The 13,269-nt window shown below is 53.7% G+C and overlaps 1 protein-coding gene across 1 annotated transcript; it reads right to left on the minus strand.

Moving 5' to 3' along the window:
- Window positions 1–510: 510 nt before the first annotated feature.
- On the minus strand, window positions 511–10,437 carry Lrrc47 (leucine rich repeat containing 47). The gene is made up of 7 exons (XM_021160715.3): window positions 9,786–10,437; window positions 6,045–6,497; window positions 4,531–4,647; window positions 3,597–3,712; window positions 3,050–3,152; window positions 2,445–2,534; window positions 511–2,311 (listed from the first exon to the last, which is right to left on the minus strand). Exons 1-7 carry the CDS (start codon window positions 10,404–10,406, stop codon window positions 2,066–2,068), a joined length of 1,746 nt encoding a protein of 581 aa, XP_021016374.1. The 5' UTR covers window positions 10,407–10,437; the 3' UTR covers window positions 511–2,065.
- Between the last annotated feature and the right edge of the window lie 2,832 nt (window positions 10,438–13,269).

Here is a 13,269-nt window from a genome sequence, read left to right on the forward strand (position 1 = left end):
TCTCCACCTCACCCCCACCCTTCAGTCCTGAGCCGCCGCAAGGCGGGCATCTGGAGGAGGTCCTAGTGAAGGACCCCTAAGGCCTAGTGGAGCACTTGTTAAGAGGTCATCTTTGGAGCAGGTGTGTAGCAGGACAGGGCAGACATGGCTGAGCCAGGAACATGAGTGCAGTAGAGAGGTGTGACAGGAAGGAGTAGTATTTGATGCAGGAGGCACCATGTGGAAGGAAAGGAACGGGCACTCCGTCCTCAGGCGTCTCCTGTAGTCCTGGGCTGACAGTGAGGTGGGCTTCCAGCCACATCCTGCACCCCACACTGGGTCAGGTGCTCCCAGCCCACTCCTGGCAGCTGCCCAGTAATCTTCCAGAGCTGCTCAGTGACCCCCATGGTCATGAACACCCTGGTGGGGGTTCGGGCTGCTTTCCCATGTATGATGTCTGCTACACCTGAGGACTGGTGAACTGCAACACTGTTCTGGGAGACGCATGTGCTAAGGCTGCTGAAGCAGAGATGTCGTTACCAAGGGTTTTTATTAGAACAAAGAGGCGTTCTGCTTGAATCTGTAAAAACAGTTTCAAAAATCTCAATGAATCTCACACCTGGGGCTGTGCTGGAGGGAACAGCAGGAACTGGGGGGGGGGGGGCTGGGGGGGGGGAAGACAGTGTGAGCACAGGGTAGCTCCACCCTAAACACTTAGAAGATGAGTACTTGCCACAGCCACTCAAAGGGACCTGTGAGCAGCCATGTCTCATGGAGAACAGCTACCAGCGTTGTCCAGGGTCTGCCACGAGGAGCCTGGAGCTTCACTAGTTCTGACAGCTAACGGCTCTTGCACGGCCTTAGGATGAAAGCCGCACACAACCCCAAACAGGTGTTCTTTTACAGAAGGTAGAAATGGTCCTTTGAGGTCAGAGACCACCAACGAGAAGGTGTCCGGTGGGAAGGCTGAGGGTCTGGTTTTCTTCTCAGCCAGATGGTAAGGCACGGGGCTACCAAGTCCTCTGTGCAGCTGCTGGGTCCTTAGGACCAAGCACTGTGGCTCCAGGGATGGCAGCTGTGTGCTGGTACAGACGCGTACACATGCAGAGACGGGATGTGCACAGAGTCAGGATGCACAGAGATGGGACATGAACAGTGGGACATGCCGACATGGAGCCTGCAGGGCCATGTGTGAGGCACAGCTTCCTCAGCTGTCACAGTCCACAAAGCAGCCTTCCCACCCACTCACAGGCATCTGTCTGACTACAAAGGACTACACAGGCATGGATAACTTCCTTGGCCAAGGCGCAGATGTGCCAACAATGACCAGCACTCCAGTTCCAAGCACAGCTGTGGAAGGCAGATGCTGCCCTGGGAGCATGGCGGCAGCACTGTGCCTAGAAACAAGCTCTAAGAAGATTACACTCACAACATGATGTTCTCAACTGTCTTTGCACAGCTGATGTTAAAAAAAAATTCTATTAACATGTTGTAGAAAAATAAATACTGTTCAATAGAATGCCTGCGTTCAACCTGACTCTCCCCAGCACGGCCACAGGCCACATGATTCAGAACATTCCCAGCAGTTACTGAGTGATCCATAAGGACAGGAGACAGGAGAGTCACATTGGAGCTATGATGATGATGCAAACTCACATTACCACAATCACCTGGACAAAAGCAGACACCTTAAAACACCCAGAGAAACAGCAAAGAGGAACCAGTTACACAGAATCTACAGCACACCCACACCCACAGATACCTACAGCACACCCACACATACCTACAGCACACCCACACCCACACAGACACCTACAGCACACCCACAGATACCTACAGCACACCCACACCCACAGACATCTACAGCACACCCACACCCACCCACAGCACACCCAGATACCTACAGCACACCCACACATACCTACAGCACACCCACAGATACCTACAGCACACCCACACCCACAGTCACCTACAGCACACCCAGATACCTACAGCACACCCACACCTACACAGACACCTACAGCACACACACACACACACACACACACACAGACACCTACAGCACACCCACACCCACAGGAGCCTGTCAGCGGACCACAGTCACGTGGGGAGGGAGGGTGATCAGGTCAGTCTTGGATGGGTACACCACCTTCAAGCTCCCTTCCAGGTCCACCACTCGGACCTGCTCCACCACCAGAGGGCACTGTCCATCCTTCCCAGCACTCAGAGTCAAGTTGGGATCAGAAAGCCCACAGCTGGCATCAGCTTCCGTCCCCGAGAGCATGTCTTCCTCTTTATTTTCTGAAGTGCTTTTGCTCAATTCTGCCATTCTCTGAAAATGAAAATACCTTTTTAACAGACAGAAGTGGCCCAGGAAGTTGGCAAGCAAGCAGACAGCAGCTGTGTAAGGGATGGGAATGCCAAGCTGCCCTCAGGGCCGGTGTCTAGGGCTGGCCCTCACTCACCAGGATGAGGCTGTCCATGATGTCCTTACAAAGCTGCAGGCTAGTGGCACTCGTTACTTCCAAAAACAAGTTGCAGGTGGTTTTCTTAATCTTAAGAATTGGATTTCAGAAAAGAAGAGTTATTGGTGTTGGGCTGCCAGCCGCGCACCGCATTCAGAAGAATCTATAAGCAGAGCTACAGAAGGCTGGAGGTGCAGCCTGCCTGCCTGCCTTGGATTAAGTCCCAGCACTGCACACACCAGGCAGGGTGTGTGCTGCCCATTACCCCAGCTTTAGGGGAGTGGAGACACGGCGGTCAGAAGCTCATGGTAACCCGTAGCTTATAAAACCCTGTCTCAGAACCAAGAGCGTGTAGCAACGGCCTAGGCCTCCTCTCTGCACTGTCTCAGAACCAAGAGCGTGTAGCAACGGGCCCAGGCCTCCTCTCTGCACTGTCTCAGAACCAAGAGTATGTAGCAACGGGCCCAGGCCTCCTCTCTGCACTGTCTCAGAACCAAGAGCGTGTAGCAACGGGCCCCGGCCTCCTCTCTGCACTTCTATCATAAGCAGGCTACCGTGTGACGGGCTTGGAGGACATGAGCAAACTTCAGACCCCACCTGCCTACCTTTGTCTTCTCACTGTTTGTTATAGGAGGGAAAGAAATCACGTCTCCCTCAGCATCCACAAGACACGGGTAGTTCTCCTTCCCATCCAGGAGGTGAAGGTACCTGTGTGGGAGGGACCCAGGCAGGCGTGAGTCAGTGGGTAAGATGAGTGGAGGCAAAGCTGCAGACGGACTAGGTGCAACATCAAAGGCCAAATATAGAGCCATGTGATACCAGAGCTGCCTTAGCCCAGCATCCTCACCGGTCCAGAGACCCTGGAGGTGACGCAGGACAGAGGCCTTAGGTCTGACAACCCTGACCCTACCATGGAGAGCCTGACGGTTGCCAGGAGCAAAAGACCCCCTCCACCCTGGAACAGGACGCTGCCTGCCCTCCCCACCACCACTGGAGCCTGGTCCTTTCAGGACAGAGAGTCAGCCTCTCTTAGAAGAAAGTCTTGGGAGACTCCCTCCCCATCTGGCTGGTTTTGAGCTTCTGGCAGCTGTAGGGCTGGCTGAGGTACAGCTGACATGGTGGCAGCATGCTGACCCCTATGCCGACACGGACCTGTGTAGCCCTGAGACGCTCTGCCTCTTCTTCTGCTTTCTCTGTTCCTCAGCCTCCAGCTGCAGCTGCCGCACGAGCTCCTTGGCCTTGGCCTCTTTCCGTCCCAAAGGCACAATCTGTAGGAGCAGAAGCCCCAGCTCATCCTGCTGCCGAGGCCACCTTTGAGCACGAGGGATGCTGTGCACCTCTCTCTACCTTAGTCTCTAGCTGGGAATGGGTCACCAATTCTCCAGATCAGAAAGCAAGAGGCCGAGGCCCATCACATGGAACACACTGGCTGGCTTCACTTCCAGAGACTCCTCTGGAGATGGGGTGCATAACACTCAGTGCCTAGCTGAGATTCACTTTAAACCTAGCTCAAAAACAACTATTGCTAAGAACCTGCAATTGCTGAGATGGCTGGTGGAGAGATAGGATTTAGCTGCATGAGCCGGTTGATTCAGGCATGCAGCTGATACCTGAGTTCCTTTACCCTGGGCCTCTAAGCCAACAGCCTGCAGCAGCACCCTCATGAGTCAGCTCACACTACAGGTGTTCTGTAAGCGGGACATAAACCAAAATCATTGGCTAAAAGTTGATGAGCTGGCTAGGCATGGTGGCACATGCCCTTCATCTCAGCACTTGGCGCGGGGTGGGGGGTGGGGGTGGGGGGGAGCAGAAAAAGAGATCTCTGAGTTCAAGTCCAGTATAGTCAGGACTACAGAGTGAGGCCTCATCTCACAGAAGTTGAGGTGTAAGGGAAGCACCTTCCAAACCCATCCCTGACAATGGGCATCGGCACAGCTATGCACTGGGCCCCAGAAAGAAGGCAGAAACTATGTCCCATATGCACTTGCTGTAAAATATCAGGTTAGGCTTCCCAGGCCCAAGCCCATCCTGAGAGTCTGCTAAAGCCAAGTGCAAGTGCAGACCGAAGAGGCAGGTCAGTTGGCACCTTGAGGTCCTCGGGTGGCCGGGCTGCATACAGCAGGGGTCCACGCACAGCCTGGAGGTCATGGGTCGCGATGGTCGCTGCTGTCCTCTTCTCGCAGAGGTCGTCGTGGAGCTTCGTCTACAGAGGAGAGCACAGCAGGGGCTTCAGGGTCCCCGCTGTCCAGGGAGGGACCTTCATGGAAGCCATGGGCTCCAGTCTGCAAGCTCACCACAGCAAAGTGGCACCGCCTGACACCTCTGTCTCCCAACCATACACTTTTCTGGTCACCGGAAGCCTTTCTCTTCTCTTTAGTACTAGAACACGGCACTTACACTTTAGAGGACTTTCAACCTATTACTTCATCTACAAGACAGACTGCAGGTTTGTAGCTAAGCTGGGCATGTCTTGGGGGCAGGGCACCACTGGCTTCCTCCCTGAGCTGCTGAGGGAAGTCTCACACAGCAACTGGTCTTGCTGGCACAGGCTGTACCTGTCTTTCCTAGGCATAAATGCACAGAGGTGCTTCTCATTCCTCAGGGGAGGCAGATGCCAAGGCGCCTTAGGGAGTGGTCCAGCCAGCCTGACCGAGAGCTCGCATGAGTGTGCTGTGACACGAGGTGACTCTGCTCATCCTCACCACCATCCTTCCTTCCTTTTTTAGTTGTTGATTTTTCAAGATAGGGTTTCTGTGTCCTGAAACTACCTCTGTAGATCAAGCTGGCCTTGAATTAAGAGAGATCTTCCTGTCCCTGCCTCCCAAGTGCTGGGAGGTATCTGCCAGCATTGCCTAGCTATTATTATTTTGGAGATAAACTCTCTCTATGCAGCCTTAGTTGGCCTAGAACTTGCTATGCAGGCTAGGCTGGCCTCAAACCCTCAGAGATCTCTTTGTCTCTGCTGGATTAAAGGTGTGTACTACCATGCTTGGAAAAAGGAAACAATTTTAACATGGTCTGCAGAAATTAGCAATGTCCCCTAATATCAAACATCGTCAATAAATTTATGTCCCAACTATGGCAACATGTGGAAGTGTGTGGAGGAACCATGGCCCAGCAGACACTTGATAAGGGTATGCTCTGGGTACCAAGCATCTACGGGGATAGGCAATGGACCCTCTTCACCCTGAACTAGGGAAACAGATACAGAAACCAAACCAACTTTGCCTCCTGTCCCTGATGTCCCTGCCCCAATGGTATATCCAACATGCAGACACCCCCAATCTGTCTCTTTTTTTTTTTTTGGTTTTTTCGAGACAGGGCTTCTCTGTGTAGCCCTGGCTGTCCTGGAACTCACTCTGTAGACCAGGCCGGCCTTGAACTCAGAAATCCACCTGCCTCTGCCTCCCAAGTGCTGGGATTAAAGGCATGTGCCACCACGCCCGGCTCCAAACTGTCTCTTGCATGCATGCCCACCCCAGCATGCAGCGTCCAAGTCAGCCTGCTGAATGCATGCCCACCCTAGCATGCACCCAAGTCTGTCTACCATGTATCCACCGCCAGCACGCAGCCTACCAAGTATGCCTGCTGAATGCCCACCTGGGAGTTGAGAAAGCGACGGAGTGCATTTCCTGGCTGCAGGTCCATGCCTCTCACAATGGCCCCAACGATGTATGGGCGCACATCCCTGACCTCCGGGCTCACCCTGACCGTCAGGGGCGTGGGGTTTTCGGAGACATGCAAGACCTTGAGCATCAGCCTGGCTGAGTCTGCTACCTCCTCCTCGCCCTCCCCGCTTTCCCGATGCTGCTTCCGCTCCCGCCTCTTCTTTCTGTCCTCCTTCTCAGAGGCCTCTTGCCGGCCCTTGCTCCGGCCGCCGCGGCCACCAGCACGAAGGTACTCTAGGATGGACTTGGTCTGGCAGCCACCCACCATCTTCTCCAGGCGCTTGTCTCGAAGCCTGTTTCCTCGAAAGTTGATCTCTTTGAGCTTGGGGCAGTCTGCCAGTTCAGCAGGGATCTCTGTCAGTTGGTTGTTGGAGAGGTCCAATGTCTGCAGTGAGAAGGAGAGTCAGGACAGCCAGGCCTGGGCAGGTGACAACACTGAGAAAAGTCGGGGCAGCCAGGCCTGCCCACTGATTACTTGCATGGCCACAGCTGCCCGCTGCCATGCCCCTCCTCCTCCTTGGTTCACAGAGGCAGCCAATTCAACACATCAGGCCTACAATTACAATACCAAACACTCAGACCTATCAGCAGGCTAGGGAACAGACCAGGACCCCTTCCAGTCTCAAACAGGCTCTCCAGATGGTGTTCAGCTATCACTTCAATGTAATGACAAAACAGAGCGATACCAACAAACCCTCTCCCCACACCAAGCATGACATCACCAGGGGTGCATGGCCCCATTGCTGTCTTTCATAAGATGAGGGTGGATTGGAGAGAGGTAGTAGTGTTCATACCACACACACAATGCCCAAGGGTCTGTGGGAAAGAGCTCCCTGTGCTAGACAAATGTGCTGCTTTCAACGCAGTGGAAGGGCGTGCAGCCCTATAACCATAAACACCCCTTTCTCAGATGGTGGGGACTCTGGACTGCCTTATTTTTTGTTCTTTTTTTTTTTAAGATTTATTTATTTATTATATGTAAGTACACTGTAGCTGTCTTCAGACACTCCAGAAGAGGGCGCCAGATCTCGTTACGGATGGTTGTGAGCCACCATGTGGTTGCTGGGATTTGAACTCTGGACCTTCGGAAGAGCAGTCGGGTGCTCTTACCCACTGAGCCATCTCACCAGCCCCTTATTTTTTGTTCTTATATCGAGCACCGCTCTGGAGGAGCCAGGGAGAGGTCTACAGTGACCACAGGTGACACCTCTGCACTCAGGACAGTCTGTGGCAGTTGAGTCCTAGGAGCCTGGGTGTCGAACGAGGATGGCCATACAGGCCTGACTGCTATGACACACGTCTGTTCTGGATGGTGCAGCTGCTCAGCCTCTACCTCTGAAGCAAGTGAGAAGGAATCTGGCTCAAGCCATCAGGGTACTTGGTGTGGAGAAGACACAGGACAGAGGGGCTCTGTATATACCACCAAGGTATAGTAGGAGGCAGAGGACAACTATAAAAGCTAAAGGAGAAAAGCATGAAAAGGAGGGACCCGGCCCTTGACGGGAAGAGGCCAGATAACAGCAATGCCTGATAGGTGAATGCAAGGCAGGTTACCCTGCAGGAGAGTCACCAGGAGCAAGCTCATCAAGTGTCTCGGTGTGCTGACTCTCACTGCGACCTACCACATAAAGTTGGACTGGCATTTTCTATGGTGCAGTCATCAGCCTCAGGTGAGTCTGGGTCTCAGATCTGTACCCCACGCCACGCCCAACACCAGGTCTTCACAGATCCACTTCCACTGGAGGCAGGGCCTACCCTTTCAGGACCTATCTGGTTCCTGAGTAACTACTCTGAGGACCACTGTGACATTATCAGGAACCAAGTAATGGGGTGGGGGGGGGGGTCTGAGCCAGACTAGCAAACTTTCTTCCCAACCCTGTGAGGTCACCAGCCCAGAGGGCCTAGCTCTCCAGAAGCATGACCGATGACATGGGCCTTATTTGACAGTAGGTCTGCAACAGCCTGTCTGTAGTTCTGTGGATTCTGAGCTTCTGTACTCCCTGAAGGAGTTCTGTGAAAATGCCCTCCCTTGACTACAGTGGGATCAAAGCACACTTTGCAAACACTGGGTTGAACGACAGGTTTCTGCTCCCACTGTTAAGATGCAATCTACTGAAGACCTGGGAGAGAAATATGAAGAGAAGGGGGCAGTGGTGGGGCTGAGCCTCAGAAACAGCCCTTAGGGAGGGGCATCTTCCAGGGATACCATGTGACAAGGGCGGGTCAGAGCAGGAAGCAACAATCCCAATGTCAGTTGAGCATCTACCTGGGGCCCTGTGAGGACAGCAGCAAAGGTGAAGAGTGAGTCGAAGAGAGGCAGGTGGGTCTTGCCACAGAGACACAGGGTGAGGCGTCCTGGTGAGAAAGGTGATGCTTGCCCATGTTTACCCAGCCCTCAGTGCCTAGAGCGGCAACCTTGTCATGGGAGTGGGGCCAGGGTTCCAAGGTGTGATGGGCAAGCACAGACGTGAAACCTTTTGGGCCCTCCTGGGTGGAAGGCAACACCACCAAAAGGTGAAGCAGGGCGGATGTGCCAGCCTCCTCCAAGTGCCCACGGGAAGCTGTGGAACACAAACCCCAGCCAGTACAGTGACAACCAGGGCTGCCTCTGCTGGGAAAGGGATCACAGCATGGCGGTGAGGGCCATGTGAGACACTTGCAAGGGGCTTCAGTTTCAGAAACCACAGCACGTCGATGGCTGATACAAAGACATGCACCATATTGAACAGTCATCAGCCTTCTGGCAAACCAATATATCTACTACATAGGAAGGCAGAACAGTGTACAGCCTGTGTCATACCCAAGCCACGGGGACGCCTATAACATAGAGGGCCAAGGTACCTCAGGGAGTATCATCTTGTAGACTCGCTGGCCCATCTCTCCACACCCCCACCCTGAGAAAGTGAGAGCGAGAGCGAGGAGGGAGGGACAGGTGTCTTACACACACACACACACACACACACACACGAATACTAGCAAGGTGAGCTCTGATCTCTCAAGAGCAAATATCCTCGCCAATCCATCATTGGGAAAGGGCTGCATAAACTCAAGGATGAGAAGACACACAGGCTGGCGCTACCAAGAATACAAAGGGTAGGAGGTGTGATGGGGGGGGGGGTGTGGTAGGGGAACTGACATGGCCAGATGACAGGACTGGACTGTGGAGATCCTAGAGTGGAGTCAGGTCTGGTTGTAGCTTTGCATCTTCTGCCTTCCCACCCCTCACTCAATACACAATGTGCGTCAGGCACAACGGGAGCCTGGGACCACAAAGAAGCCAATCTCTTACACAAGGCAGCCCCGAAGAAAACTCTAGGTGTGCTGTTGGCTTTGGGTAAGCACTTCTGCTCTCTACGAAAAGGAAGCCATGACCCCGCCCACTGAAGGCTGTTATGAGTGATTTTGTGCCTTGTCTGGACGCTCTGCCATTTGGAAACCCGATCAGTTACACACACACACGCACGCGCGCGCGCCACACCTGGCTCTCTGCTCTTGAATTTCTTCCACATGAGAAGCCTAATATTGATAGCAACTTTTAAACTGCCACACGTCCAGAGACCTCTGAGCTCGCAGGTCTGAGAACTGAGAGGAGACGGACAGGTTACGGGGGCAAAGACATCCTCCAAGGAGGGACAGCAGGGCGCGCGTCTCCCTCCCCTCGGGTCCCACTGACCTTGAGCGAGGCAAGATGCGCTATGTCTGGGCTGAGCTCCCGCAGGCAGTTGTCGGCAGCTGCCAGCTCACTGAGCAGGGGCAGAGCTCCTGGCCGGAAGAGCTCGGGGGGAAAGGCGTCCAGGCGGTTGCCGGTGAGGTTGAGGCTCTGCAGGCGAGGGGCGCAGCGCGCCAGGTCGGCGGGCAGCTCGCGCAGGCGGTTGCCGCTGAGGTTGAGGCTCTGCAGCTGCGGCAGTCCGGGGGGCTCGGAGGGCCCCAGGCCCTCGCCGGGCGGCAGCGTCTCCAGCGCGTTGCCGGACAGGTCGAGGACGCGCAGCGCGGGCAGCGGCCCCAGCTCGGGGCTCAGGCCGGGCCCCAGCGCGTTGCGCCGCAGCACCAGGCTGTGCAGCTGCGGGAGGCCCTGCGCGAGGCCGGGCCCCGGCGCGCGCAGGCTGCCGCAGCCGCTCACCTCCAGGTAGTGCAACAGCGGCAGCGTGAAGAGCCGCGGCGGGAGCCGCCCGCCCGCCGCCTTCACCCGCTCCTCCAGCCCGGGCCCGGTCAGCAGCAGCTCGCGCCGCCGCTCGCGCTCGGCCAGCTCCAGCTCCGGCCAGGCCTCGGACACTGCCATCGCCGCCGCAGCCATCGCGCCGCCCGTGCGCCGCTTCCGCAGTGCGGCGCCGCACTTCCGGCGGGAGCCGGAAATGACCATAGAGAGAACACGCGCTAGCCAGAGAGTCTTGACGCAGGGGTTTGTGGGACCGGTGTGTGGGGCGGCTCTGTTTTTAGCCTCAGCCTCACACTGGCTGTGTAGTGTGGATGCGTGGAGTCCCATAGGTTAGGTGGTTACGTTTTCCACCCTCCAGATACCAACTAAAGACACGATTATTCTGGGGTTGTAGCTTAGTTAGTAGAGCGCTTGTTTGGCATACACGAAGCTCTCAGTTTGATTCACAGCACAGTGTAAGTGGGGCATGGTGGTGTGCACACACATGTCATCCCAAGCGCTCAGCCCGTCGAGGCCGGATAAGGAAGGAATTCACCAGCCGGGCAATGGTGGCGCATGCCTTTAATCCCAGCACTTGGGAGGCAGAGGCAAGGGGATTTATGAGGCCAGCCTGGTCTACAGAGTGAGTTCCAGGACAGCCAGGGCTACACAGAGAAACCCTGTCTCGAAAAACAAAACAAACAAAGGAGTTCTTGGCTTTATAGCAAGTTTGAGGTCAGCCTGGGCGACTGAGACCATATTTCAAAAATAATAAAACAGACAGGCAACGAGAAAGATTTAATTAATATGGCATACTGGAACAAGGGGGAAAAAAAAGATAAAGGGCTCCAGAGCGCCCCCGTCCCCAGGTTTGTCTTCAAGGTACATAAGCCTTAGGACAGGCAACAAGAGGTAGTCCAGTTGGTAGAAACATGTCAGCCTAAGGCTCAATCCCTAGTACTTGGGGTTGGAGCAGTCCCGGGCCAGGGTGTGATCCAACCACCTTAATTATGTTTTGGTTTTGTAAGGTAATCGCAGAGGTTGAAGTTGTTTTATCTGCGGTCTTCCTTAGAAGACAGAGCTAACAAGTTTCCATAGGTACTAATTAATGCTCTAGGGTGAGGCCCTGTGGTTCTAATGGGCCAGGACAAACTCACTGCATTGCAACTGGAATGCACTTGGCATTAAGATAGTATGGAAGGCAGGCACATCTGTGGAGCCTAGATTATGATTAATGATCTTATTTGTGGCTTGCTAGGGAACTGTGCAGGAAAACCCAGCCAGGGTGACTGGGGGCAGGAGACAGTCGTGGCGCTTATGACTCAGGATGACTGCAGTTATCGAGCATAACCCATGCAAATAGGAAGGCCCCCCACACCATCATGGGTCTTTACAAGAGAAGCAGGAGAGAAGGGAGCAGAAAGATGAACAGTGACGGCTTCAGTCTGGAGTTACAGCCACAGAGATTTGGAAAAGACAAGCAGATGGATTCTCAAGCCAGGAAGGAATGGACCTCATGCGTGTCTTAGCCCACGAAGACCTGTACCAGACCTCAGCGCAACAGGACTGTTAGGTGAAGCCTTTGTGGTGTGGGAAGCCAGTAGGGTTGCGCTAACTTGCCAAGGCAGCATTGGGAAGTGCTGTTGTATATTCAGAAGCAATTATACTCTCCCCATCTTGGGTTTTAGACTGGGCTGAAGGTGTGGTGTTTGTTCTTTTACTAACTGTTCCTGAAGTGAACTGAGTGTAAGAGTTCTCTGGAAGACAAGTCTTTGTTGACTTTACCTTGAATGTCTCCCCCCACCCCTTTTTGGTCAGAGCCCTCTATGTGATATTTGGTCAGAGCTCTTCCAGTACTTCCAGTACTTCCAGCTCTTCCAGTACTTCCAGTACTTCCAGCTCTTCCAGATTGAGCCTTAGGCTGACATGTTTCTACCAACTGGACTACCTCTTGTTGCCTGTCCTAAGGCTTATGTACCTTGTGATTTGAGAAGACACAAGGTGTTGTGAATTCATTCTACGGGATGAATTCTGTGTTCTGTACATACCTAAGCATCTTTCAGCTTCTTGGTAGTAAACAACTTATTCTGACAGAACTGTGAAATGCGGCCCTTGCCCAGCAGCTGGAGAAACCCAGGATTCAATTATCTCACTGAGTGAATTCTCCGTTCTGCTCATGGACAATAAGTTGATTTTAAACACTATTTTAGAGACCTGCTCTCCCAAGCCTTTCTCCTCAGCAAAAGCAAGGGCAGAGCTACTCTTACCACCAACTTCAGAGTGATCTACAACGACCACCCCTTTTCCAGGTAGGGCTGCATGTAGCCCAGGCTAGCCTGTAATTCACTTATCGCCAAATGATGCCTTGGACCCTGGGATCCCTAACGTGCTGGGAGATCATCAATCCTAGGGTTTTGTGCACACCGGGAAGGCAAGCTGCCAGTTGAGCCCCATCTCCAGCCCTATAATTGCTTGCTTTTTAATTATAACTGTAAGTTGCACATAGTGGTGCTTGCCTTTAATTCCAGCACTGGGAGGCAGAGGTGGGTGGATCTCTGAGTTCAGGGTCAGTCTGGTTTACACCATGAGCTCCACAACAGCCAGGGCTGCACAGTTAGATCTGCAGGGCTGGAGAGATGGCTCAGTGGTTAAGAAGAGCACTTGTTGCTCTTGCATGGACCTGGGTTCAACTCCCAGCACTTACATGGTGCCTCCTAACCACCTATAACCCAGTCCCAGAGGATCTGATGCCCTCTTCTGACCTCCAGGGGCACCAGGCACACATGTGGTGCAAAGCACACATATAAAGAATATAATAAAAAAAAGTGTATGTAGAAACTGTGGTGGCAACTCTGAAATTTTGGTTTCTTAAAACACACACACACACACACACACACACACACACACACACACATAGAGAAATAGTATTAAGAATATAGGTTTGTTCCAGTCCCAGGTGTGGGGACATGGGGCTGCTTCAGATTGTCTGCAGCAGCTGACTATCATTTGCCTCATGATCTAG

The sequence above is a fragment of the Mus caroli genome, unplaced genomic scaffold (assembly GCF_978045245.1).
Source record: "Mus caroli unplaced genomic scaffold, Mus_caroli_1 scaffold_6, whole genome shotgun sequence".
NCBI lineage: Eukaryota > Metazoa > Chordata > Mammalia > Rodentia > Muridae > Mus > Mus caroli.

Bases quoted from the DNA above. Each gene is read 5' to 3' on its own strand.
- Lrrc47 (XM_021160715.3), bottom strand. From the start codon at position 10,406: ATGGCTGCGGCGGCGATGGCAGTGTCCGAGGCCTGGCCGGAGCTGGAG. The intron at 3,153-3,596 runs GTCCGTGTCGGC...CCTCCCACACAG, and splicing joins AGCGTCTCAGGGCTACACAG to GTACCTTCACCTCCTGGATG. The intron at 2,312-2,444 runs GTGAGTGAGGGC...TTTCATTTTCAG, and splicing joins TCATGGACAGCCTCATCCTG to AGAATGGCAGAATTGAGCAA.